The sequence below is a fragment of the Heterocephalus glaber genome, unplaced genomic scaffold, assembly GCF_053883595.1.
Source record: "Heterocephalus glaber isolate CG9 unplaced genomic scaffold, H.glaber_assembly_v1.0 deba00000937, whole genome shotgun sequence".
In the NCBI taxonomy this organism is placed as follows: domain Eukaryota; kingdom Metazoa; phylum Chordata; class Mammalia; order Rodentia; family Bathyergidae; genus Heterocephalus; species Heterocephalus glaber.
Genome location: NW_028258173.1, coordinates 13622844 through 13648594, shown reverse-complemented (window position 1 = coordinate 13648594; position 25751 = coordinate 13622844). Strand labels below are relative to the sequence as shown.

General features: G+C 39.3%; 1 protein-coding gene across 9 annotated transcripts in view; it reads left to right on the top strand.

Moving 5' to 3' along the window:
- The window catches only part of Cep112 (centrosomal protein 112), a 655204-nt gene that overhangs the window by 552408 nt on the left and 77045 nt on the right, over positions 1–25751 (top strand). For all 9 annotated transcript variants that reach the window (XR_015450293.1, XR_015450294.1, XM_087208582.1 and 6 more), the window contains 2 exons: positions 21825–21926; positions 25315–25379. Coding sequence is in view for 7 of the 9 variants with exons in the window: in XM_087208582.1 (XP_087064708.1) it covers positions 21825–21926; positions 25315–25379 (167 nt within the window). In the remaining 2 variants the exon portion in view is untranslated. The remainder of the gene's footprint in view (positions 1–21824; positions 21927–25314; positions 25380–25751) is intronic.

Here is a 25751-nt window from a genome sequence, read left to right as displayed (position 1 = left end):
ACTTTCAAATCCCTGACTGAATTATCTGCACCTGTCTCGCTCACCCCCTGCTCACTGGTGACCTCCATCCATACCCAACCCTGCAGTCACCCACACGTAGTCACCTCTGTGCTTCCTGCTTTTCCCTCAACCAGCAGTTTCTGCTCCTTCTCGTCAACCTAGAAAGTCCCTACTCATCCATTAGCATCCAAATCAAAGCTCATCAGTTCTATGAAGGCTTCCATTATTCTGCCTAGAAGTTATTGATCTCCCCTGTCCCCTTCCTTGGCTTAGTGTACATAACTCCTTTTTATATCACATATAAAAGGTGTCAGGTTTTTTTCCTTTCAGGAACCTGAGTGAAGTCTTTTGATAACATTACACTTCCCAACTTTTAATCAAATAAAAAACCCTTTTCTCTCTGCTGTATAAAGGTGAACAACTCATGAATTTAGTCAGTGACTCTCTATAATGGTGTTTTGAAATTTTCTGTGTGAGGTTGTGAGGTCTCTGTTCCTGTTAGTTGGGAGGTAAGAGAATCCATGCACAGAATTCTCATTAGTGTGCATTAGAGCTGCCTGAGTAAATCCTGGGTGCGTCAGTGGGACAATGACTGCCTTTGTATTTCTAGTTTGTGTTTTGTATAGAATACCATATCTGGCAAGACATGCTTCTCAAACATAAGGAGATAATTGCTACTTTGAGGGAGAGGTTTAACTTATTTATAATTGTCAGGAGTTTAAATATGCAGAAAAGAAAGAGCAGTCGTGGCTTGCCTCTTTTGAAAAAATGCCCTCAAACACAGTCAAAAATCTCTCACTAAATCAGATATTCTGAATGATAATTGACTGGTCTGGACCTTTCATTGTAAGTTTTGCTTTAAAATAGGAAAGGATGTAGTTATCAACAAACTGATGCCACTCCGTTTACTGCATCATTGCTGCTCACTACGATCTCTTATGACTAAGCAGCTCTCTAGGTTGCTATGTTCCTCTTTGGTGAGGATATCTGAGGTGAATGGCAGCAGCTGTCTGGTGACTTGCCCATTGCCCTTGGCTGCTCTGCATTGTGGGACATCCCCTGCTCTCTTCCTTTGTGAGACCCAAAGCCATATTCTCCCCACTCTATCCATTCCTCTCACCTCTCTGGACATTCCTATTTCCCTTCTTCCATGTCCTCCTTTATCCTAAATATGGGAGTCCCAAACCAGATATGGTGGCACATGACTGTAATCCCAGCACTTGGGAGGCTGAGGGAAGGGGATCACTGTGAGTTCAAGGCCAGTCTGGACTACGTGGTAAGACTCTCTTTCTCTGAAAAATAGTAAATGAATGAATGAATGAATGAATGAGTGAATGTGGGAGGTTTTTACAGATGAGTGTAGCTCAGCTGACATTCTCATTCCCTCCTCCCCCTTCAGAGAGGTCTTCCATTCTCAAAGCTTCAGCTTCCTCTGTGGCCCATAATTCTTCAGTCTCTAGACCTGGCTTTCCTCTTGAGCTCCATTTGTGTATTTCTTCACAAGTGTCTCACCAGCACCACAAACTAAGTACAGTTAAAGCAAACCAAAACCATATGTTTTCTCCTACCCACCCCAGACCAGCTCCCTCTACCCAAGGGCCTGGCTCTTCTGTGACTATCCCTTGTAGGGACCTGGCTGAAGGTATAAATTCTCCTTTCACTCACCTCTTACTTATAGTCTACCAGCCAGTTAATTGTCAGTTGCTCTCATATGACTTTCCTGTAGGTGACCCCTTACCGCAGTAGCTCCTTTCCTTCCTAAATCTCTTCAGCAGCTTCCACTGCCCCCAGAATCCCAGGCTGTCCCTTCTCTGAAATTTCTTTACCACAATTCCACATTAGTGTTCTCCCTGCTCCTACCTCCCAGGAGTAAAAGGGCACAGTGCAGGGTTGGAGGATGGGTTCTGGTCCTGGTTCTAGAAGTTACCCACTGCAAGCCTTCTTCCTCCTCTATGAATTGAAAATTCTGAAATCTCTCTCCCAAATTCTGTATCAGGTTGAATACAATCTTGATGATATCTAAGGAATTATATGCCAAGTGCTTATATCAGATGTTCAGAAATGGGTTGTTCTTCGTTTACTGTCTTTTCTACTACATTAAATATAAACTTTTGGCATCTACCTATGTATTCAACCACAGCCTTATTCAGTCATTTATTCATAAAACAATACTTGCTGCACCTTTACTATATGTCAAGATCTCTGACCTTCAGTGTACCAAGAGTAAATAGCAGAGGGACTCCAAACTCCCTTCAGCCTCACTGGATATCAGCCCCATTCTCTAAGTCTTCAATTTAAAATCTCAGTAGTCTTCCTTGGGCCTCCACTAATGGAAACTATCTTTTCAGGAAGTCTAGCCCCAACCAAAAAGGGCTGTCACTTTCTCTCTTTCCAAGAGGAAGATCCGACACTGCAAATGGAAGCACTCAGCACCCTGTCCCTCCCCCCAGGTATGATTTTCTCCAGCCCCTTCCAGAGATGTACCTTGCAGAACAGAGATGGTGCTTCTTTCTCACTCATACAAGCTGGGCCCCCAAAGTGTCCATGCTGTGTGGTGTTCACTCACCAGACTCCACACTCAGCCTGGCCCCTGCCAGGCCTGCACAAGTGCTGTGTGGAGTGTCGTCCTTTAAGATGTGTGTCTGCCCTTGGAAGGAGGGACATTTTCACAGTATGTGTCAACCTAAGCAAACTTTAGGAATTATATTATTAAGAAGGAAAACATTAGAAGTGAGAGAAAATGACAATTCTAACCAGAGAGGGGCTGGCATTTAATTTGAAAAAAAAAGAGAGAGCCACAAGTCATTTACCATAGTAACCCTGTAGAAAGTCTGATAGGGAATAAAGAGGAAGAAGTGTGGAAAAGGAAACAGAGCATGCAAGAAACCAACCCCTCCTCCAGGGTGAATCTCTAAGATCCCTTTTGATCTCAGCAGCACTGTAGGCCCTGGTGTTTGCCTCCGACTTTCTCAGCTTTGAAGCTGGCCTACTTATTAATAGCCACTGTGCTGATTAAGGACTGCAATTCTGTGATGACAGAATCTGCTCTTTGTATTTAAGAAAAGCTTTTGTGATTAATTTACTCTACACTTTCTGAAGATCTTGTTATTTTAAGATAAAGACGGACTTAACACCAACAGTTGAGAGCTCTGAGGTTTGGATTGGTTCATTCATCAGCAAATATTTATTGAGTTCCTATCATATGCCAGGCACCATGCTAAATGCTAGGGCTGCAGCCGCCAGCAAAATTAACACAATCCCTACCTTATGGAGCTCACAGTCTAGTGTGGGGTCAGCCAAGTTTCTGTAAAGGGCCAAATGGCAAATGTTTTAGGGCTTGCAAGCCATAGGGTCTCTGTCATAACTACTTATTTCTGCCATTGCCATGAGAAAGCAGCATTGACAAATGAGTATGACTATGTTACAGTAAAACTTTATTTACAAAAATAGTCAGTCTGCCAGATTCCGTCTGCAGGATAAAGTTTGCTGACCCCTGAACTTATGCATGAAGCGCAAAGGAGTGCTGGTTAATATTCTGCTGATTCTACGTGGTTTAAATTCATATTGTTTTGGTCCCAAGTGACAAAAAATCCAACCCAAACTGAAAATTCTCAGGGCAGGGCTAACTTCAAGTGCAGTTTGATAAAGGGCCTAGTTACTCACTGTAGTTCTCAACTCTTCTTTTGCTGGATTGGCTGTATCTCGGGCTAGTTCTTACTCCATGGTAGCAATATGGCTGTGATAATTCCAGAATGACATCCCCTGGGGAAAAGTCTGGTGAATGAGAGAGAGTCTGTGTTTTCATGCCAGCAGTGAATCCTGTTACCTGGACTTGAATCAGGCGTCCACGCCCAGAGTTATGGCACCAGGACTGTGATGTGATGGCTGGTGCAGGCCCCTGTCACAGATTTTACTTCGGACCTGGGTGGACTAGGAAGCAGAGGAGGTGGCTAACAGTTACCAGAAGACTAATGAATGAGTGCTGTCATGAAAGCTGAGTGAATGCTGGTGAATGAAGTATAGACTACCTATAATATGGTTTCAGCTTTTTACCTCTGTCAGGAATTAAAGTGTACAGTTTAGGTGCAAAATGTCCAAAATTTTAATATTCATAAATATTTATTTCACACCACAACCTCAATCTTTTTAGATATTTACGTCTTTGATTCATGAGTAGATTTAGGCAGTTTATTGGTCATTTTCTAGTCCTTGAGTATCTTAGCTATTTCTCGCCTTTTTCACTGTGTGTTAGTCCTTACAAGCAGATTTACTGGGCATTTGTTTTCTTTTTGGTGTCAGGTAATCTTCTGAGCTACCCAAAGCTGGATATAGAGCAGCCTCTCCTTTTGAAGCCATCATTTTCTCCACGGGATTGTCCCTTATTACTAAAAGTGTAACGCTTTCCAGAAACAAGTCCATACCTCTCTTCAATTGATTGAGGTCAGCACCTGCCTCACTCCCCAGACACTCCTTGCCTTGGGGCCCCAGCCCATTCTGTAGCGTAGCAGTAGCAGGCTTCGTTCCCTCACAGTGGAAACTGCCCCATCTACCCTCAAACCCAGCAGGTGAAGCAGAGCTCCCAGTGAACTACATACTTAGCTAGGGAGGACACCAGTTAGAAGAAAGAACCAGAAGATAAAACAATAGTGAAGAAAGAAGAGGAAATGAATATTTTAAAGGGTGCTAAGAAAATTATGGTCACTTTACATTTTCACTTTATATTTGAGATTCAGGCTACACAAGCTGTGCTGCAGAGCCCCTCTTAAATGGACTTTTCTTGGCAGTTGCTGTGGCAACACAGAATACCTTAACCCCAATAAAGATGACAGTTCTTAGAAGGCAATGCATTTTCTCAGCTGCACTAAAGCTTTGCACTTTATTTTTGGCATCATCTTTTTACTATTTCTTTCATTTTTATTCTTCAAACCAGAGAATCAAACATATGAGTTCTATATGTTCACTCCTGTAAAGTGCCAATGTAAAAACTTTTTGTTACACAAAGGCTGGCTCCTCAAAAATATCATTAATGTTTATGTTACACCAATCCCTTCCAGCAAACCTCTCTTCCAGTGCCCTGCTTGTCCCCACCTTTTACCTGCCCTTCACAGCATTTCAGAAGCCCGGTGTCCTTCGGATGCTCTTTGCTTACCCCAGACTACTCAATGCAATGCCCACCCATGCCACCCTCCCTTCTGAGTACCGCATAGACTGTGCTCCTAAGTTACTTCTTGCTTTCCCTTCCCTCCTCAAACCCCTACCGTGTACTCATAACCAGTCTCCACTTGCTTTGCAACACTCAGCCAAGCCAGGTTCTAAATATACTAATCAACAATGAGTAAAAGTATCTGTTCATTTCCCTTAACCCTCCATATACTGCTAATTGGTAGAAGTCCAGAAATTGGGGAGTTTTGAGCTGAGATCCCTACCTCAAATCAAGACATTTAGTAAGCAGTAATGGTTCTTCATCTGTGGGCCAGAGTTATTGGCAAAGATCTGCAAAAATCCGTATGTAACTGCTATGGACTGAATGAATGCTTATGTCAACACCCCCCAACACAACCGGTTCATATGTTGAAGCCCTAATCCCCAGTGTGGTGGTTTTTGAGGATGAGGCCTTTGAGAGATAATTGGGTCTACAGGAGATCATAAGGGTGAGGGCCCCCATAAGGGGATTAGTGCCCTTACAAGAAGAGGAAGAGACCAGAGCTCATTGTCTCCATGCTTACACCAAGGAAGGGCCAGGTGATAACATAATCAGGAATCTCACCATGTGCCTGGATAGGCTGGCATCCAGCCTCCAGAACTGTTAGAAATAAATGTTTATTAACCTCCAGAGTCTATGGTATTTGTTATATCAGCCCAAAGTAAGACACACACCAACCATTGTTAATAGCCTACATAAATTAGTACTATTTTTCAAATGTACAAGTCATCTAATATGCATTCTGAATTCATATGCCTTGGTCATCATTAATTTCTCAATCAGAAGATACTAAAAAGTACAAAAGAAGTTTAAATGAAATCCTTAAATTAATCATGAATATATGTATATAAAATACTATAAAGATTTATAGTGTTGCAAATAATTAGAAATAGCAAAAACGTCTGATGTTAGATGATTAGCTTTTTGTTTTATTATACAGTGTAAGGTTGGCTAAGTTGCTAAATGGTCCAGAGTTTGAACTTGGGATCTTCTGGCCTCAATGCCCGGGAGTGCCAGGATTACAGGCATGTGCCACTGTGCACAGCCTAGGGTTGACATATTTTGATATATTGACATGACTAATTGATATAATGTTTTTCAAATAAAAACATCACAAATATGTTTTAGTTCTCTTTTCCATATTTTTAATAAAATTAAAGATTTCTAAGGTTTGCTTTTTCCCTCACTTTGAATTTTTATCTCTAGGAACCCTCTTGGCTCAAGTCAACTGCACAGTCTGTACATTTTGTAATCTCTAATATATGTGAATGAATATTTGTCTGGTTACACAGGACATAAGTTTTGATGATAATACTTTTCGTTAGGGATGTTTTTACTCTTCATAGCCCATTTAGAGAGCTGCCAGTGCCATAACTTCAAGAGATGGGCAGGCAGCTTGTTGCTGTGGAGCAGAACAAAATCTTAGTTCACATGATCCCCTGTCGCAGTTACCCCATTTCCATGCAGCTTCCGGGTGACTCATTACTCTACAGAAATGTCATTTATTACAATGTCCTGAATTTCCTAATTTGACTTTGCTAAAGGAAATAAGATGAAGGAAAGTGGACAAAGAAGTCAACATGGTGGAGAGAAGGAAACTTACCAAATTTGGTGTGATATGGTTGAGGAATGTGGAAGAACAGGTAATTATACATGGTGCTTTTTGAGGGTTGTGAGAGTAGTGAGTAGGATGGGGTAATCCATGACCCTCCCAAGTTCCTAAACCAAAACACTCTTCGAATACTTCAACATTTCACAGACTTCTAATTCAATAGAAATCACACATTGAGGAGGGAGAGGGAGAGGAGAGGATTAAAAAAAAACAAGCTGTATTATGAACATGTACCAGCACCCCAAAATGATTGTAAAATGCATGTACTGCAAATGTGTACTAATAAAATAAAATTTTAAAAAATAGAAATCAGGACCAGGGATTTAGCTCAGTGGTTCCTCCACCTGCCTCACAAGCACAAGGTCCTGAGTTCGATCTCTGGAACCAAAAAAGAAAAGAAAAGAAACCACATTTATATAAGAGAATTCTAAATGCTAATGAAATTTGATCCTAGCTAATAATAAAATAGGTATTTTTGAGATAGGCTCTCCCTATATAATTCAGGCTGGCCTTGAACTCACTATGTAGCTGGCCTCAAACTTCCTATGATCCTCCTGAGTCAGCCTCCCAAGTGCTGGGATTACAAGCATGCACCACCACCATGTCCAGCTAAAATAGATTTTTATATAAAATTTCTATCAGCTTTAATGAAAGGAATTATACATCTATCAAACCCTTTGTTTAGATCAGTTTCACGTCCTCATGCTTCCAGTTCTGGTATAAGGCCAGATTGTCCTGTAATCAACACCAGGAGGGAGTGTAGGAAGGCAAAAGGGAAGAGAGCGGTGTGCATGGCAGCTAACAGTAATTAGTCTGTGCGTGAAGGTTCTCAGTCCCTCACTATTTCCCTTCAAATACCCTGGTTCCAAAGTGATAAAGAACAACAGTGGCAGGAGTCCAGAGTGATACGAAGGGACGTAAGCTAATTCTTTCCTTCCCTTTTATCCTTTTTCAATATGATAAATTTAGATATGTCCATCACTAGTCGGGCTTTAAAATGGGTGCTTATTTGAGGAATTTGTGGAACTTTTATTTTGGGTCAATAGGTGCATTGCATTTGTATGGATTTTTGTTTAAATTTGTTTTTATTAATTCTTTAATAAGTTAACATTTAAAGCAATAGGAAAGTAAAGGGAATGCCTGGGAACCAATTATTGTTGTCAATGACATTGCTGTCAGTTTTTTTTTTTAAGCAGATATGTTTAGATGCACATCTGGAATTACAGTATTTTCGCATCTTTGTTTCCTGGTATTCTGGGAAAGACACATCAGAGTGTGATGGATAAAGCTGTGTCTGTGAGGCCCTCCTTTTAGGATGGAAGAAACATTGCAGTATTTGGAAGAATTAGTTGAGAAACCGTAGAGTGGATAAGAATATGTGCTTAAAGAGTAAGACTTTCTGCATTCAAATCCTATCTTACCTCTTCCCTTACCTCATTTGGTCATCAGAACGATTAATTCCATATAACGCACTAAGAATTATACATGGTATAGAAAGTACTCAATAAGGATCAATAGCCTCATAAATAGAATAAATAAAAACAGTTTTTAAAGTTTTTAAAACAGTTAAAGTTTTTCATGACTTTAGTAAAGTAACAAGATTGTGCTTGATATGATGAGTTTTAGATTCAGAACTAGGGATTAAGAATTCAGGATAGTATTATTTTCCTGACTCAAAGTCTCATTCATAGGTGAAGTAATTTTACATCTTCCAGGGGCTCATTGTAAGTTCACTCAAATTTACTGACATCATAAAAACAAAGAATATAGTACAGAGAAAGTAGAAATGCATGGATCCTCAGTAAAAGTTGGAAGATAGATATAACATACTAAAATTAAGAAGCAACTGAAAGGCTAGTGATGATCAAAGAGCACCTTTGTCACATACAGTTTTCTTTTGCTTATGATCTGACCTCCAAATATAAGGAGAATATTAGATGTGAAGAGTAAGGTGGGAACCAGAGAGCATGAACCAAGGAGTTAAGGCTGTGACCTCCAGAGTACTTGAAAACTGAGGGAACCTGAGTGTGGTGGTACATGCTTGTAATCCTAGTACTCCAGAGGCAGGAGAATCACAGAGTTTGAGGCCAACCTGGGCTACATAATGAATTCAAGGCCAGCCTGGACTACACAGAGCTTATCTTCAAAAAAGGAGAGGAGAGAATAGGAGAAGGGAGGTGAGGGGAGGAAAGGGAAGGAAAGAGAAAGAAAAGAGAAAGGAAAAGGAAAGAGAAAACTAAAGGAGAGGAGATGGGCCCACAGAGCAAATTTAATGATAGATTTGCTTAAAGGATTTTGAAGACAACAAAACCAAATCATAGCTGTGGCCTAACCCCAGTTTACTCCCCCAACTCAACATTCAGCAAATAGCTGGTCCCATTCAAGAATAAGATGTAATTTTTTAAGAAAAAGAAACCAGCATAAGAATGTTGGTAGATTAAAAGAGAAAGAAGGAATGCAAGCAAGAAGTAAATAAAGAAAATATATCAATGAAAAATTACTTAAGATGTGGGGAAGGTTCAGACAAATTATAGTTCTTTATAACAAATAGTTCTCAGTGTCAAAGCATTTATTACACACACATACATACACACACATCATGGAAAATGGTAGGAGAGATAAAGAAGGGTTATGTGTTAAAAGATGATGTCAACAGAAATGAAAAATAATCTCACAGTTTAGAAAAAGAGTAGACAAAATCAGAAAATTACAAAGATTAAAACCATTATTAGATGAAAAATATTTAAAAAACCTATCTCAAACATCCAAGGAAATATGGAATCAGGCTGGAGGAAATCACACACAGTAAAGTGAAAGATAAAATGCAATAGAAAAATGTTAAGAAAGCAAAAGTAGGGACCAAAGATTTAGCTCAGTGGCACCATGCCTGCCTTGCAAGGTCCTGAGTTCAATCTCCAGTACCAATAAAACAAAAAAGAGAGAGAAAGCAAAAGTAATAGTAGAGAAAAATGGTATTTATGAAAGATTTTCAATGAGGAGTCAACATATACAAAATCTGTATATCTGAAGATGAGAACAAATTGAAAAGTATATATTAAAAATAATAGAATACAAATAATTCTAGCAGGGGAAACTTCTGTTCAAACAATTGAATCTAAAAATAGAAAGGACACACAGGAAATTTGACACAGAATAGTTAATACCAAAATATTTCCCACTTAAGTTACTGAATCAAGGAAAAAGAAAATCACATGGGCATCCAAACATTCAATATGGGGAAAAAAAAATACTCTTGCCTCAGACTTTGTAACAGTGTGTAATAACAATAAACACTGGAGAAATGTCTCCAAAGTTCTGAGAGGAAGGAAGTGGGATTGATGCACTTTTATACCCAACTAAGTTGTCTTTCAAGTGTACAGGCAGTGGGTAGATGTAACAGTCAAGGATATAAGAAATAGAGCAAGAAAAAATCCTTTCAAAAGAGCAGGAGAACAAAATTTCAGTCACTGTTAAATGATATGGAAAAAAATAATTAATATTGTCAATATATAGCCTATGGACCCTTGAAAAAATGTTGCCCTAAAGATCTGATTTATAAAGCATGTTTTTTGATTTGCATTTATCTTTTATTTGAGTTGGCTAGCAGATGTAACTGTTGGAAGTAAGTAAAAAAAAAAAAAGATGAGAAAAATAAATAGATATGAAAACCTACAAATATTTCATCATCAAAGCCTTCAAATCAGTGGAAGAGATCAACTTTCATTAATTCTTTTTTTCTTCTGATATATATCATGAATTATATCTCAAGAAAGTGCTATCAAAAATTGAAAACTTATATTCTAGAACAGTTGCCATAAGATTTTAGTACAAAATGAAATGAATTTTCTTAATTCAGCTTAGTATAAGAAAAACTGGGGAGGAGCCCGGCCTGGTCTCAGCTTAAGGTGACAGCGCGTTTTCCTGTCCCGAATTTGGCAGTCCACACGGCGCGCTCTCAAGGAGGAGGTTCCAGTAAAAGAAAAGTAACTTCCGAAGACGACGCCGAATCAGCCTGCTGCAGACAGGCAGGTCTGCCCACACCCTACCGAGGACCCCAGTCCCGTGGAACACTCCGAATCAGCCCGCTGCAGACAGGCAGGTCTGTGCAGGCCCTACCGAGGTCCTGAGTCACGCGGAAGACACCGAATCACCCCACTGCAGACAGGCACCCACCTGATTCCACATTACAAAGGCACCAGACCAAGGTACTGAGTCCCACTGTTCCCGGCCCAGAGGTAGGGGCTTCTGAGCCGTCATCCCACTGCTCCTGGTCCAGAGGAAGGGGCTTCCTAGTCACCATCCCTCCCGCTGCTCCCAGCCAGGAGGAATGGGCTTCCGTGCCACCATCGCTCCTACCCCTCCTGGCCCAGAGGGAGGGGCTTCTGAGCCACCATCCCACTGCTCCTGGTCCAGAGGAAGGGGTTTCCCAGCCACCATCCCTCTGGCTGCTCCCAGCCCACATGAAAGGGCTTTTGGGTCACCATCCCTACCGCTGCTCCTAGCCCCTGTCCCACCTCACCCACCTCAGAGGAGGTAATTCGTGCAGGTGCTAACAGCCCCCCACGCCACTTGAAATGAGAAAACATGTAAATAAGTCTCAAAACCAGACTTCCATATCACCTACAGCAAGCCCAAAGGGAAATGAGATGGAACACTCTGATACTCAACCACCTGGACCCACTGAACTGGCAAAAAAAGGGGATCTGGAAAAAATGAAATCAGAAATAATTTCTCAGATAACAGGAGAAATTGTGCGCTTAGTGCAAGACATGATTAATAAATCTAGAGAGGGGCTCAGAAACATGATGGAATCCTAACATAAGAAACAAATGGAATCCATAAAACAGATGCAAATAGATTTCCAGGAGATGAAAAACTCCATTGAAAGTCTACACAGCAGAATGAGCCAGTGTGAGGACAGAATTTCAGATATAGAAGATAACATTGCAATTAGTGACCAGGAAAAGAAAAATTGCTTCAAAATTATAAGGGAACATGAGAAATCAATCCAGCAGCTGCTAGATGATGCAAAAAAGAATAACATAAGACTGATTGGAGTCAATGAAGAAATAGGAGAGTGTGAAGATGACATAAAAAATCTCTTCACAGAAATAATGGCAGAAAACTTCCGAAGCAGGGGAAAAGAGCTTGACATACAGATAAGTGAGGCAGATAGGACTCCAAATAGCCTTGATCAAAAAAAAAATCTACACATGGGCATATAATTGTTAAGATTCCAGAAACACAACAGAAGAACAAAGTTCTCCAAGCAGTCAGAGAAAAGAAACAAATCACATACAAAGGAAAGCCCATCAGAATCACAGCAGACTTCTCAGCACAAACCATCAAGGCAAGAAGAGCTTGGAGTGACATATTCCAAGCCCTAAAAGAAAACAGCCTCCGACCCAGATTGATGTACCCTGCAAAACTATCTTTCAAAATGAATGGAGAAATGAGATACTTTCATGACAAAGAGCACCTTAGGAACTTCGTGAATATCAAACCAGCACTCCAAAGAATTTTACACAATAGCCTAGGAACAGACATGGAGGATCACAACCCCAGGAAGCAAAGCAGAATGAACCCATCTGGCATGACAAGAAATTAAATGTAAACGGGGAGAACCCAACAAAAAGAAAAAGTCATGGCAATGACAAGTCAATACGTTTCAGTTATAACCATCAATGTTAATGGTCTCAATTCACCAATCAAAAGAAATAGACTGGCAGAATGGGTCAAGAAGCAAAACCCAACAATATGCTGCATACAAGAAAGACACTTAATTCAAAAGGAAACTCATAAACTGAAAGTTAAAGTGTGGAAAACAATACTGCATGTGACAGGAACCCGAAAAAAAGCAGGAGTGGCTATCCTCTTGGCAGATCAAGTAGATTTCAAACCAACACTGGTTAAGAGAGATGAAGAAGGACACTACACCCTTGTAAAGGGAAGAATCCAAGAGGAAGAGATGACAATCATAAATATCTATGCACCAAACACTAGTGCACCCAACTATATAAAACAAATACTAATGGACATGAAAAGTCATATATGCAGTAATACAGTTGTAGTGGGGGACCTCAACACCCCACTGTCACAAATAGATAGATCAACTAGACTAAAACTAAGTAATGAAATACTAGAACTCAATGGAACTCTTGAACAAATGAACTTAACACATGTTTACAGAGTCTTCCACCCCACAAAATCAGAATACACATTCTACTTAGCTGCACATGGGTTATTCTCAAAAATAGACCACATACTCACACATAGAACATGTTTAAGTAAGTGCAAAGGAATTGAAGTTATTCCCTGTATATTATCAGACTATAGTGCAATGAAATTGGAGATCCATAGCAAAAGAAACTAGAAAAATTTCATAAACACGTGGAAATTGAACAACACACTTCTGAATAACCAATGGGTCACAGAGGAAATTAAAGAAGAAATCAGACAGTTCCTTCAATTAAATGACAATGACAGTACAACATATGAGAATCTGTGGGACACAATGAAAGCAGTCTTACGAGGGAAATTCATAGCAGTGAATATGCATATTAGGAAAACAGAATGAGCCCAATTAAACAACCTGATGCTGAACCTCAAGCTTCTAGAAAAAGAAAAGCAGGACAACCCCAAAGCTCATACAAGGGAGGAAATTATAAAGATCAGAGGAGAAATCAATGCAATGGAGACTAAGAGAACGATATAAAAAAATCAATGAAGCCAAGAGTTGGTTCTTTGAAAGAATCAACAAAATTGACAAACCTTTAGCCAACCTTGTCAGAAAAAGGAAAGAAAAGGCCCAAATCCATGCAATTAGGAAAGAAAATGGTGAAACTACAACAGACCCAGCAGAAATCAAGAGGATCATCAATACCTACTTCCAGAAACTATATCCCAATAAGATGGACAACACAGAAGAAATGGACAGATTCCTAGATACATATGAATTACCAAAGTTGAACGAGGAAGACCTAAAAATTCTGAACAACCCAATATCAACCAATGAAATTGAAAAGGTAATTAAAAACTTATCACCTAAGAAAAGCCCAGGCCCTGATGGCTTCACTGATGAATTCTACAAGACATTTAGAGAGGAACTGCTGCCACTACTGTTTAAACTCTTCAATAAAATTGAAAGGGAAGCAATACTCCCAAATTCATTCCTGGAAGCAAGCATCACCTTGATCCCCAAAGCAGAGAAAGACCCAACTGAAAAAGAGCACTAAAGGCCAATCTCACTCATGAACGTAGATGCAAAAATCTTTAATAAGATACTGGTAAACAGAATGCAGAAGATCATCAAGAAGATCATACACCCTGATCAAGTGGGATTCATCCCAGGGATGCAGGGATGGTTCAATATACGAAAATCAATTAATGTCATACACTATATCAATAGAGCCAAGGACAAAAACCATATGATTATCTCCATAGATGCAGAAAAAGCATTTGACAAAATCCAACATGCATTTATGATAAAAACCCTACCAAAAATTGGAATAGATGGTCTCTACCTCAAACTGATAGAAGCCATCCATGAAAAACCAACAACCAATATCATACTAAATGGTCAAAAACTGAAATCCTTCACACTAAAATCAGGAACAAGACAAGGATGTCCACTATCACCACTCTTGTTCAATATAGTTCTGGAAACATTAGCCATGGCAATTAGACAAGAGAAAGAAATAAAAGGAATAAAGATAAGAAATGAAGAAGTCAAATTGTCATTATTTGCAGATGACATGATACTCTATATAGAAGACCCCAAGAACTCCACCAAAAGTCTTCTAGACTTAATAACCAAATTCAGTCAAGTAGCTAGTTAAAAGGTCAGCACACAAAAATCAATAGCTTTCCTCTACACCAATGACAGACTCCCTGAGAGAGAAATAGGGCAAATAATTCCTTTCACAATAGCATCCAAAAAACTGAAATACCTAGGAATCATCCTAATGAAAGAAATCAAAGACCTCTTCTCTGAAAACTATGGCACTCTGAAAAGAGAGATTGCAGCTCATATCAGAAAATGGACAGACATCCCCTGCTCCTGGGTAGGAAGGCTTAATATAGTGAAAATGGCCATACTTCCAAAACTGCTATATAGATTTAATGCAATTCCAATTGAGATCCCAGCAGCATGCTTCATAGACCTTGAGAAAAAAATCCAAAAATTCATGTGGAGCAAGAAGAGACCCCGAATAGCAAAAGCAATTCTAGGTAACAGAGACATGGCAGGGGCTATCACAATCCCCAACCTGCAACTATACTACAAAGCTACTGTGATAAAAACAGCATGGTACTGGCAAAGAAACAGACTTGAGGACCAGAGGAACAGATTAGAAGATGCAGAAACAACGCCAGACACACTCACCCATCTCATCTTTGACAAAGGAGCCAAACACCCTCACTGGAGGAAAGATAGCCTCTTTCATAAATGGTGCTGGAAAAATTGGGCTTCAACTTGCCAAAGATTAAAACTAGACCTGTATCTTTCACCATGCACTAAACTAAAATCAAAATGGAGTAAAGATCTAAATATTAAAATAGAAGCACTGAACTGGCTGGAACAGAAGTTAGGTAGAACCCTTGAAGACACTGGTGTAGGAGAAGATTTTATGAACAAAACCTCAGTTGCCCGTGAACTAGCACAAACAATCAACAAATGGGATCTCTTCTTATTAAAAGGCTTCTGCACAGCAAGAGAAACCACCAGCAGTGTGAAGAGACAACCCACGATGTGGGAAAAAATCTTCACCTCCTCTTCCTCAGACAAAGGTCTACTATCTCGAATCTATAAAGAACTTAAAAAGATCAGACCTCCCACATTTAAAGACCCAATCGAAAAATGGGCATCTGAAATGAACAGACATTTCTCAGCCAAAGAAGTAGAAATAGCAAATAAATACATGAAAAAATGTTCAACATCACTGGTCATTCGAGAGATGCAAATGAAAACAAGGTTGAGATTCCACTTCAGTCCAGAAAGAATGGCTGCTATCATGAAATCAACCAATAACAAATGCTGGCGGGGCTGTGGGGAAAGAGGAACCCTGCTCCACTGCTGGTGGGAGTGTAGACTGGTGCAACCACTGTGGAAATCAGTATGGAGATACCTCAAAGAACTAGGACTGGAAATCCCATTTGACCCTGCTATTCCCCTGCTGGGTATCTTCCCCAAAGAATTAAAAGAATCATACCACAGTGATATATGTGCACCCATGTTCATAGCAGCGCAGTTTGTAATAGCTAAAACTTGGAAAGAGACCAAATGCCCATCAACTGGAGACTGGATAAAGAAAATGTGTTTTTTTAATAAAATGGAGTACTACTCAGCCATAAAAAATGAGAAATTAGAGACATTTATAGCTAAGTGGATGCACATTGAGGTGATACTCTTAAGTGAAATAAATAGTACACACATGTGTAAATACCGAATAGTTTCTCTGGTGTGAGAAACTGAAAGTGTAAATAAGGACGAAATGTATAATAGGTCATGTGAAATAGGAAGAAAAGGGACAAAGGGGAAGGAAGTGGGAGGGCTAGGGGAAAGGATAGAAGGGAATGGGATTAATATGAGAAAATGGAAAAATAGGAACAAAATCTTTGTAAATAGGGAGGACTGGAGGGCTTGAAGGGAGGGCTGGGCAAGGGTGAAAAATAAGAACCAAGAGAGACTATGTAAAGGTGCAAATTTCCAATGATGAATGTCATTATATTGTATACCTAAAATGTATCAATTATTAGAATGAATAATCAATAATGCAAAATAGGAATAAAAGGTCCAAAGGGGTAGGGGTAGTGGGAGGCACAGGGGAAAGGAAAGAAGGGAAAGGAAAAAATGATGAGAAATGGAAAAAATGGAAATAAAGTCTTTGTAAATAGGGAAGGGTGGAGGGCGTGAAGGGAGGGCTAGGAATGGGGAAAAAATAAGAACCAAGATGCATTATGTAAAGGTAAAATTCCCAATGAGAAATGTAATTGTGTTGTATACGTACAATGTACCTATAAAAGAATTTAATACAAAAACAAAAAACAAAAAACTGGGACTTAAAGACAAGTAATTTTATGTTATTTTCAGTTAATTCATAGGCTTGGGCAGCTGAACTCCATTGGACATGCTGTCATAGTATCTTTACTTTTTTACAGGTGTGTCTGATGAATCATTGTGTGATATACTGCAGTTCAGTTTTAGTATTCAATGAAGTCACCCACAACACCTGCAACAGATTTTTTTTAATTTTTAATATTTTCATTAAGACATGCTTGCAGCACGTAATGATTGCATTCATCATGGGAAGTTGGTACAAACATGTACATAAAACATCTTAAATTCTTTTTATTTCCATTTCCACTTCCTTCCTCCCTCCTTTCTTCTCTTGGCCCCCTTCCCTTTATTTATTTATTTATTTATTTATTTATTTATTTATTTATTTATTTTTGGCATGGTGCCGCTGAGCTAAATCCCCAGCCTGGCCCCTTTCCCTTTTACAAAAGATCTATCTTCCCATTTCCTCTTACTTAACTTTTTATTTTGCTCTTTATTTATATTTTGGGTTTCTCATAGAGAAACCATGCAATAGTAAGCTTGTTTTTCTGATTTATTTCACTTAATATTATGGTCTCAAGATGCATCCATTTTCTACAAATGCCTCAAGTTTTTCTTTACAGCAGAATAGTATTCCATTGTATATAAATACCACATTTTCTTTATCTATACATCTGTTGATGAATATATAGGCTGCTAAGATCTAGCTATTAGGAGGTACACTGCTATAAATGTGGGTATACATGTATCACTGTTATACAGTGTCTTTAACTTATTTGGAAAAATACAGAGAAGGGCAATGGCTGGGTCAAATGTAATTTCTATCTTTAGTTTTTTGAGGAATCGCCGTACTGATTTCTGTAGTGGTTGTACTAGTTCACATTCCTACCAACAACATTTAAGGGTTCATTGTGCCCCACAGCTTCACCAGCATTTGTTATTTGATTTCTTGATGATAGCTATTCTTTCTGCAGTAAGGTAGAATCTCAGTGTTGTTTTAATTTGCATTTCTCTAATTGCTAGAGATGTATTTATTGGCCATTTTTACTTTTTCTTGTGAGAAATGTATATTTATTTGTGTTGCACATTTTTTGATTGGGGCTGTTATTTGGGAGGGTCTAATTTTTTTTTTTAGTTCTTTATATATTCTAGATATTAATCGTCTGTCTGAGGAGTAGCTGGCAAAATTTTTTTCCCATTCCATAGGTTGTCTCTTCACTGTGTTCATTGTCCCCTTTGCTGTGCAGAAGCTTTTTAATTTGATATGATCCCATGTGTTGATTTTTGAGGTTATTTCTTGTGCAAGTGGGATTCTGTGTAAAAGGTGCTTGGTACACCTGTCTTCAAGAGTTTTGCCTACTTTCCAGCAGATTAACTATTTCTGTTTTAATATTTAGCTAGTTGATCCATTTTATTTTAATTTAGTACATGGTGAGAGATTTAAGCCTAGATTTAGTCTTCTGCATGTGGATAGCCAGTTTTCCCAGCACCATTTATAAAGAAGTTGTCTTTCCTCCAGCATACAGTTTTAGCCTCTTTGTCAAATATTACATATCTGAATGTGCCTGAGGTTGTTTCTCCTACCTCTCTTCTGTTCCATAGGTCTGCTTGTCTGTTTTTGTGCCAGTACCATTGTGTTTTTATCACTGTAGCTTTGTAATATAACTTGAAATCTAGAATTGTAATGCTTCCTGCTTTGCTCTTGTTGCCCAGGATTGGTACAATTGGGACTCTGCTGGTTCCATATGAATTTTGAGATTGTTTTCTCTAGTTCTGTTGGGAATGCTATTGGTATTTTTATTGGGATTGCATCAAATCTATATATCAGTTTTAGAAGTACGGCCATTTAACAATACAGATATTCGTCATCAAATTACCTGCCTGTTTAACAACTGAACTTACAACTGAGGCATACTGTTTGGACTTAAAACCCACTGCTTGGACTTATGACCTATCCTTTCTTTTTAAGCTCTGTACATCTTGTTTATAGAGCCTCAGTTTCTTTTGTTGTTGTTGTTGCCTTGTTTTCTGTGCTTCTATTTTTGTTTTGTTTTGTTTGCTGAGGCTGAGGGTTAATTAAAGTGGAAAGATTCTGTTGCTAGTATGGAGATCTCTTTAGTAACTGTCTGCTTTCAATGATGCACTTTGGGCATGGCTAACTATAGGCTTTGTGTCTGTCCCAAGATCTGACCACTTCCAGATGGTGCAGAGGAAAGGATGCAGTGAAATTAGCCCAGCACCCAGTACTCTGGATATGAACTGCAATAATGTTGAAGACACAAAGACAAACCATATATTGGCATACAGGAAAAACCAGTCATAGCAACAACTATGCCATGACTGGCAATACCAAGGAAATCAGCAACAATAATAGAGTCAGAGACAAACTGGATATTGACATATACCATAAGAACCAATAAAAGCTACCATTGTACCACTCTTAACAATAAAAAGAGGTGTGCAATAATAATATAGACCCAAAGGCAAACCAAATATTGACATGCAGTAAGTATCTACTAAATCCAAGAACTATACACCATTAACAATAGAAAAGAATTCAACAATGATAACAAAGAGTCAACTAAATACAGTGGTACCTTGGTTCACAAACTTAATTTATTCACAATTCTGGGAAAGATGGCTGTATTTGTGTTCATTTGGGGAAGATGGTCCCAGTTATGTTCATCACCTGATGCAGAGTTTGCAAATGGAAGGAAATTTTTGCCCAGTGCTTCTGTTTGAAAACTGCATTGTTCGTGAACTGAAGTGTTCATGAACTGAGGTACCACTGTATTGTATCTAAAGATTAATAATGTAATGGGGAAGGGGGAAGTGAATGAAGTAAAATTTGAAAGTAAAGAAAAGGAGAATAAGAAGAGAAAAGTGAAATGAAAGATCCAATTAAAGAGTAAAAGAAAATTAATAGATTTAGATGAAAGGTACAAAGAAGAAACAAAAACAAAGAGAAAAGAAAAAACAACCTAACTCCCCCCCAAAAAAACAATGAAGAAAAAGAAATGATTCCAAAAAAATTCCTCTGTACTCTATGTCCAAATGAGTAGTTTCTCTCCAGGTATGAAAGGAACAGTGAATTGCTACTAAATCTTATTTGGTTTTCACATTCCTGTTTTTGAGCATTAATGCTGAGTCCTGCCCCACCTTTCCTGCTGGATGTGGTTAGCAATGGTGTTGCCCTAGGGCCATATTCACTCTAGCCACTCCCAATATCCACTTCCCCTGTGCACCTCAAGTCACAGCTTTCTCACCTAGCTTTAGGGCCTGTGGGCTTATAAGGCCCCACTCTCTGTTCATCCTAGTGTGGAGTCATCTAAACTCAGGGATATCCCTGATCACATTGGCATAGGGGAAAAGCAAACAGACCACTGAGCTCTGTGCTGCATATAGTCAGTGTGGTGGAGGAAAGGAGGTCAAGTACTCCACTGGACTTAATGCCAGCACTTTCAGACCCAGTCCCCTCCAAAGATCACATGCTACTGGCCTGGCTTCTCACCAGAAAACGGGACCCCTGTATCCCCTCTTCTCAGCAAAAGCTTCAACTTCTCAGGGGATCTGTGTCTAGCCCACATCCTCTTCAACTGTCTCTCATGGCTGTCTCCCACCCGGTCACTCTGGTAGAGTAATCCCAGAATCCCTGAAGTGTACTTATTCTGTGGCTTCTGATTCCTGGAGCAGCTCAGTCTTTAACAATTTATCCTTTTCCAGACTGGCTCCTGATATAACACTCAAATAATGGTGGGCACTGCACTGGATTTCTTCAACTCTAGGCTACCAAATGGAAGGAGTCTCTTACAGAGTCTAACCTCATCCTGTTTTTGCAGTTTACAATAACTCAGCTTTTCTTGGGATTAACACTGCCAACCCCAGAGGGCTGCTGACCCTCTCCTGGTGTTAGTGGAGATAGGTCCCCTTCCCAGGAGCCAAGGTTAGCATTCCAGACTGCTTCACTCTTTTCTGTGTTGTTTTCAGCTTCTCTCTAGTTTCTAGTTTTTCTGTCAGCTCTTTCTTATTTCTTTTTTCTTCACTAAGTTGTTGTTTTCCAGATGTCTTGATTCCAGGTTCTAGAGAACCTGTATTTTGCTGCTGGTCTTTAGTTCACCATTTTTAATCCTCCACGACAGATTTTTAAAGTAATTAATTCTGTAATAGATTAGAAGGAGAAGAAATGCAGAAATATAGCTGTCTAAAGATACCCCCTTATGCCACTCACTTGCACATCTTCATCTTACTCCAGCATCTTCCAAAGGTTTCACTTCCACCACCCTCACTTTCCTTGTATGCTTTTAGAGAGGCAGACGGGATGAGCCAACAACCTATCCCTAGCCAGGCAGTGACCATCAACTAGCTGAGCACGGGGCTGATTGTGTTTTGGAGCAGAAGGAAACCTGGGAACCAGGGAAGCCCCCTGTGATCAGAACATGCTACCTGTCTGCCAGTGTTGAGGAGGCTTTGAAACACAGCTTTGCAGATCCACCATCATTCATCTCTTCATAATCATATGAATCATACTGAGCACCCAGGTACCACCAGTATTTTGATTAAACCAAAGAAATGTCGGAGTTGTCCTGAAATTATGGCTTAGTATAGTCTTGGTTCACATCCTTATCAAGGGTTAGCGGGGTGGGGGTGGGGGGCTCATGAATAGAGAGTAGAGAATGCACATTTTACTTAGATGCTGAAATTATATCAACAAACATTACAAAGAAAAATTATTTTTACTAGAACTAACTATACCAGAGTCACAAGGTCAGGCTGGGTGGCTTTTTTAGTTTGTAGAACTCTTTTACTCTTATTTCATCTTTATTGTGTGGTTTCTGACTATGTGTAGCAAACTTATTTTTGTGTTGAACAGGTATTATTCTTGGAGTTCTTAAATTCAAAACAATCACTGCTGTGATAAAAGAAAAAAATAAATCTCATTTTTTTCCCATTAGATAACTTATATACGGCAAGAATATGAAACAAAATTCAAAGGGTTGATGCCAGCATCTCTAAGACAAGAACTTGAAGACACAATTTCCTCCCTGAAATCACAGGTAATTACCAGAACCAAAGCATTTTCCAAGGATTTCAGTGATGTACACACCCTGAAAAGAAACTTACATGTAAATTTGACTCTGAGTTGTTGCCAGAAATCACTGTGTAACACAGCATAACCTACCACCTAGGATGAGTTGTTTTTGTTTTCTTTTATGTTATTTTTCTTACTAGTTTAATAATTCATTGTCTCCATAAGATTTTCTTAAAATCCCCCTGAAATTAAAAAGTTCAGTCTTAGCAACTTTTATTCATTTTCAGTCTACATTCCAATACAGCTTCACACATTTATTCTTAATGACAGGTCCGAAATGTCATTACCCTAAAATGCAGCGAAACAAAAGCATCATTAAATTAAAAACATTTTTATTCTGATGTCTATGATTTCTAGTGATAAAGTATAATTTAGGTTTAAGGTAAAATAATGATAAGGTATTCAAACAATTAGGTAAAAATATTTCTAAAATTGATAATGAGAGGGCCTCGTATTTAGCTCAGTGGCACCGTGCCTCCCTCGAAAGCACAAGGTCCTGAGTTCGATCCCCAGTAGAGAAAAAAATTGATAATGAGATATAAAATTGATTTAACTTTATATGCTTATGTAAAAGGCTTCAATGTCCTTCTGTGTTGTTGGAATGTTTTATGTGTTGCTGGTCTAATGAATTTTTTAACATGAGAAAGACTTCATATAGTTCCATTCCCAATACACTTAGAAAATTTAGGCATACCTTTTCCTGAAAGAGCTCCATGAGGGAAAGGATTTCTGTGCATCATGTGCCAAGAACTGTGCCTGACACATAGAAAGTACTCAATAAATTTATTTACAAATAATATAAATGATACAGTTCGACAATGTTTATCTTAGCTATTTTTAAGTTATAAGATGAAAAACTATTCCTTTTAAACTCTCTTCAATAAAAGTCTCTTATCTGAAGATGAATCTTCATTATAGTGGAACCACGGTTCACAAATTTAATTCTTTACATGATTCTAGCCGCAAACCAAATTGGATGAGAACAGAATCAAATTCAATGGTTAGGTTCAGTGTTGACTCTATGGAGAAATTCAATTTGGTTTGCTACCAGAACTGTGGAAAGAATTAAGTTTGTGAACCGAGGTACCTCTGTGTTTCAATCTTTCTGCTATGGTTTACTGTTGCTTCTGTAGGCTACTAACAAATTTTACTGTGCTTGCTCCTGCACATAAAAATAAGTGCTGGAGGAGTGTTGACACAAAGGGTTAAGCAATCCTTATTTACATAAAAGCACTCCTCAAGGTGCGGTTTACCCATTAACTTTGTCACAGACCTTCCATAGGATCAGGTGGGAAGGACCTGACACTTTCAGAGGAGGATTTCTTTTGTTTTGTTTTTTTGGGAGATGGGGAGGGGAGCTGATACCTGCCTGCAGGGCTTCTGTTATCATTCATATCATTTGACTGTAATAAAAGCCACTTCAGCCTCCTAAAACTGAATGTTGACCTAGAAAGCAAGTGCTCCCAGCTGCATTAGGGCCTTAGAATTGGCAGCTGCATGGAGGAGTTGCAGGCCATATAGTAAGCAAATTTAGTTTGAAAGCACAGGTGCCTGTGTTTTTCAAAAATTGTTGGAATTCCAATTGCAATATCATGTGGGGGAGGGAAGTTGAATCAGTGTAATCCTTGCATCTGTCAAAATTATCAGTTGTCCTATGGGTCATTTGAGCAATTGGGTAAAATTAAGAACAGGGTGATATTACAAATAAGCAAACCCAAGGGGACCGCTTTGATATGCACCCATTTGGGAGAACTGTGCTTTCCTGTTTTTCAAGCACGTTTTTCAGTTCTGCCAGCTGTACACTTGCATAACTAGGCTTCAGAATCAGCCGTTGCCATGGTTTCAGTTCAGCCCAAAGAGGCAAGAGTAAACAATTCCAAACGATCAAATACCACTGACTCTTGATTACATTAAGCTATAGTGTGTTATACTAAAACTGGTTTTATTTGGTTGTGTAAGGTGCTTTTGAATCTTTGCCTGTTATAGGTGTCTTTAATCATATAGAAATTTATGCTTCAAAATCAAATGCATCGTAAAGCTCTGACTTAGACTATGCTAGGCTCTCCAGTTTCCATCTCTCGGTCCCCAGAAGACGCGGTGGAGGGGTGGTGCCTGCTGTGAGGTCTCTGCCACACACTTTTTTTAGTCATTTCACATCATCCTCATTTTGTTGGGAAATACTGGAGCTGTCATTAACCCCATTTCACAGATGAGGCATTAAGAGCTGAAGTATTTTCTCAGAGCCTTAGAGGCCAAGCCAGGAATTGAACCCAGTTGGTCCAACTCCAGGCAAAGCTTAGGCTCTTTCCACTACAAAATACTGTCTCTCAACCTCAGGGAATCCCCAGGATGGATTGAGGTTTCCAGAAAGCAGTAATTTTCTTTTTACTCACTCATTCATTCATTAAACAGCTAGTGAATGCCAGCTACATGCCCAGTCCTATAAAAGAAACCGGGATACAAAGATTTAAAAAAAAAAAAAAGTCCTCCCTGCCCAGAAGAGGTCTCAGGTTTGGAGGAGAGATGTGAAAACAAATAACAGCACAGCAATGTGGGAAGTGCCGGCAATAAAGAATAGGAATATAGAAGAGGGAACCACTGGGGCTGGGCAGAAAACACGAGCAATTGGGAAACCTGGAAAGATTCCATAGAAGGAGTACATTTGAATAGGAGACAAAGAGAAGAAAAAAAGAGAAAATAAAAAAGAATCCTATTCATTTTTCTGCCAGGTATGGTGGTACATGCCAGTAATCCCAGCACTCAGGAGGCTGAGGCAGGAGGATCACTGCAAGTTCAAGGATAGCCTCAGCTTCGTATTGAGTTCAAGGCCAGTCTAAACTACATAGTGAGACCCTGTTTCAAAAAACCAAAAGAAAAAAGAAGCATTCATTTTTCCAAATATTCTGTTTGCTTGGTATAGATAAGATTTAATCTCTTGTAGGGATACATGATAAAATTTTGATATCACATCCATTTCAACCCCTACCTTCTCCAGAACTGTAATATTCTAAAGAGAGCAAAGAGCAACAGAGTGTGAAAGCCATGGTGTATGAAGTGCTGTCAGGGAGAGTACAAGGAGCAAGGAAGCCACAAGGACAGGAAGGGCCAGATCAAAATGGCTCTGTAGTAAGGAGTTTGAAGTTTAGTCTGTAGCCTCCAGTCAGTGGATTTTCAGTTGGGATAGCATGTGACCAAATTAAAACATAAACACACACATACACACCCCATTGACATTCAGCAAATCTTGTGAGTTTTATCTAGGGAGAGAATTGTCTGAATCTAAATAAAATTCCACAGGCAGTATTGACATTCGAGCCACGTTCACCTTTTCTCATACAAGGTCTCTTTTCTAGGTTAACTTTCTGCAAAAGAGAGCATCCATCCTCCAGGAAGAGCTGATGACATATCAAGGCAGAAGGTATAGCATATGGGCAGAGGCCTTCTGATTACTTTGTATTGTTTGCACCTGGGAGTCTCCTGGCTTGACATTTGTCTTTATTAAAATACTTAGATTAGACCCCCTAGCAGTTTTGAGAAAAATTATGTCTTTCTAGTTTTTTGCCTTTCTTTGAGAAATCACTGCTCTCTGTTAATCAAGGGCTTAATCAGTCCCATCAGAAGAAGATGAGACGGTCTGCTCTGCAGGGCATGCCCAGTACAGGCCTCACCTGGTCAGCTGTCAGGACAGCCTCTCGAAACCCAGCTGCAGGGTAAAGGGCACATCATCTTCCTTGAAGAGTCTGGGAGGATGAGCTGGGTGGGGTGGCTCACAGCCTGTAATCACAGCTCT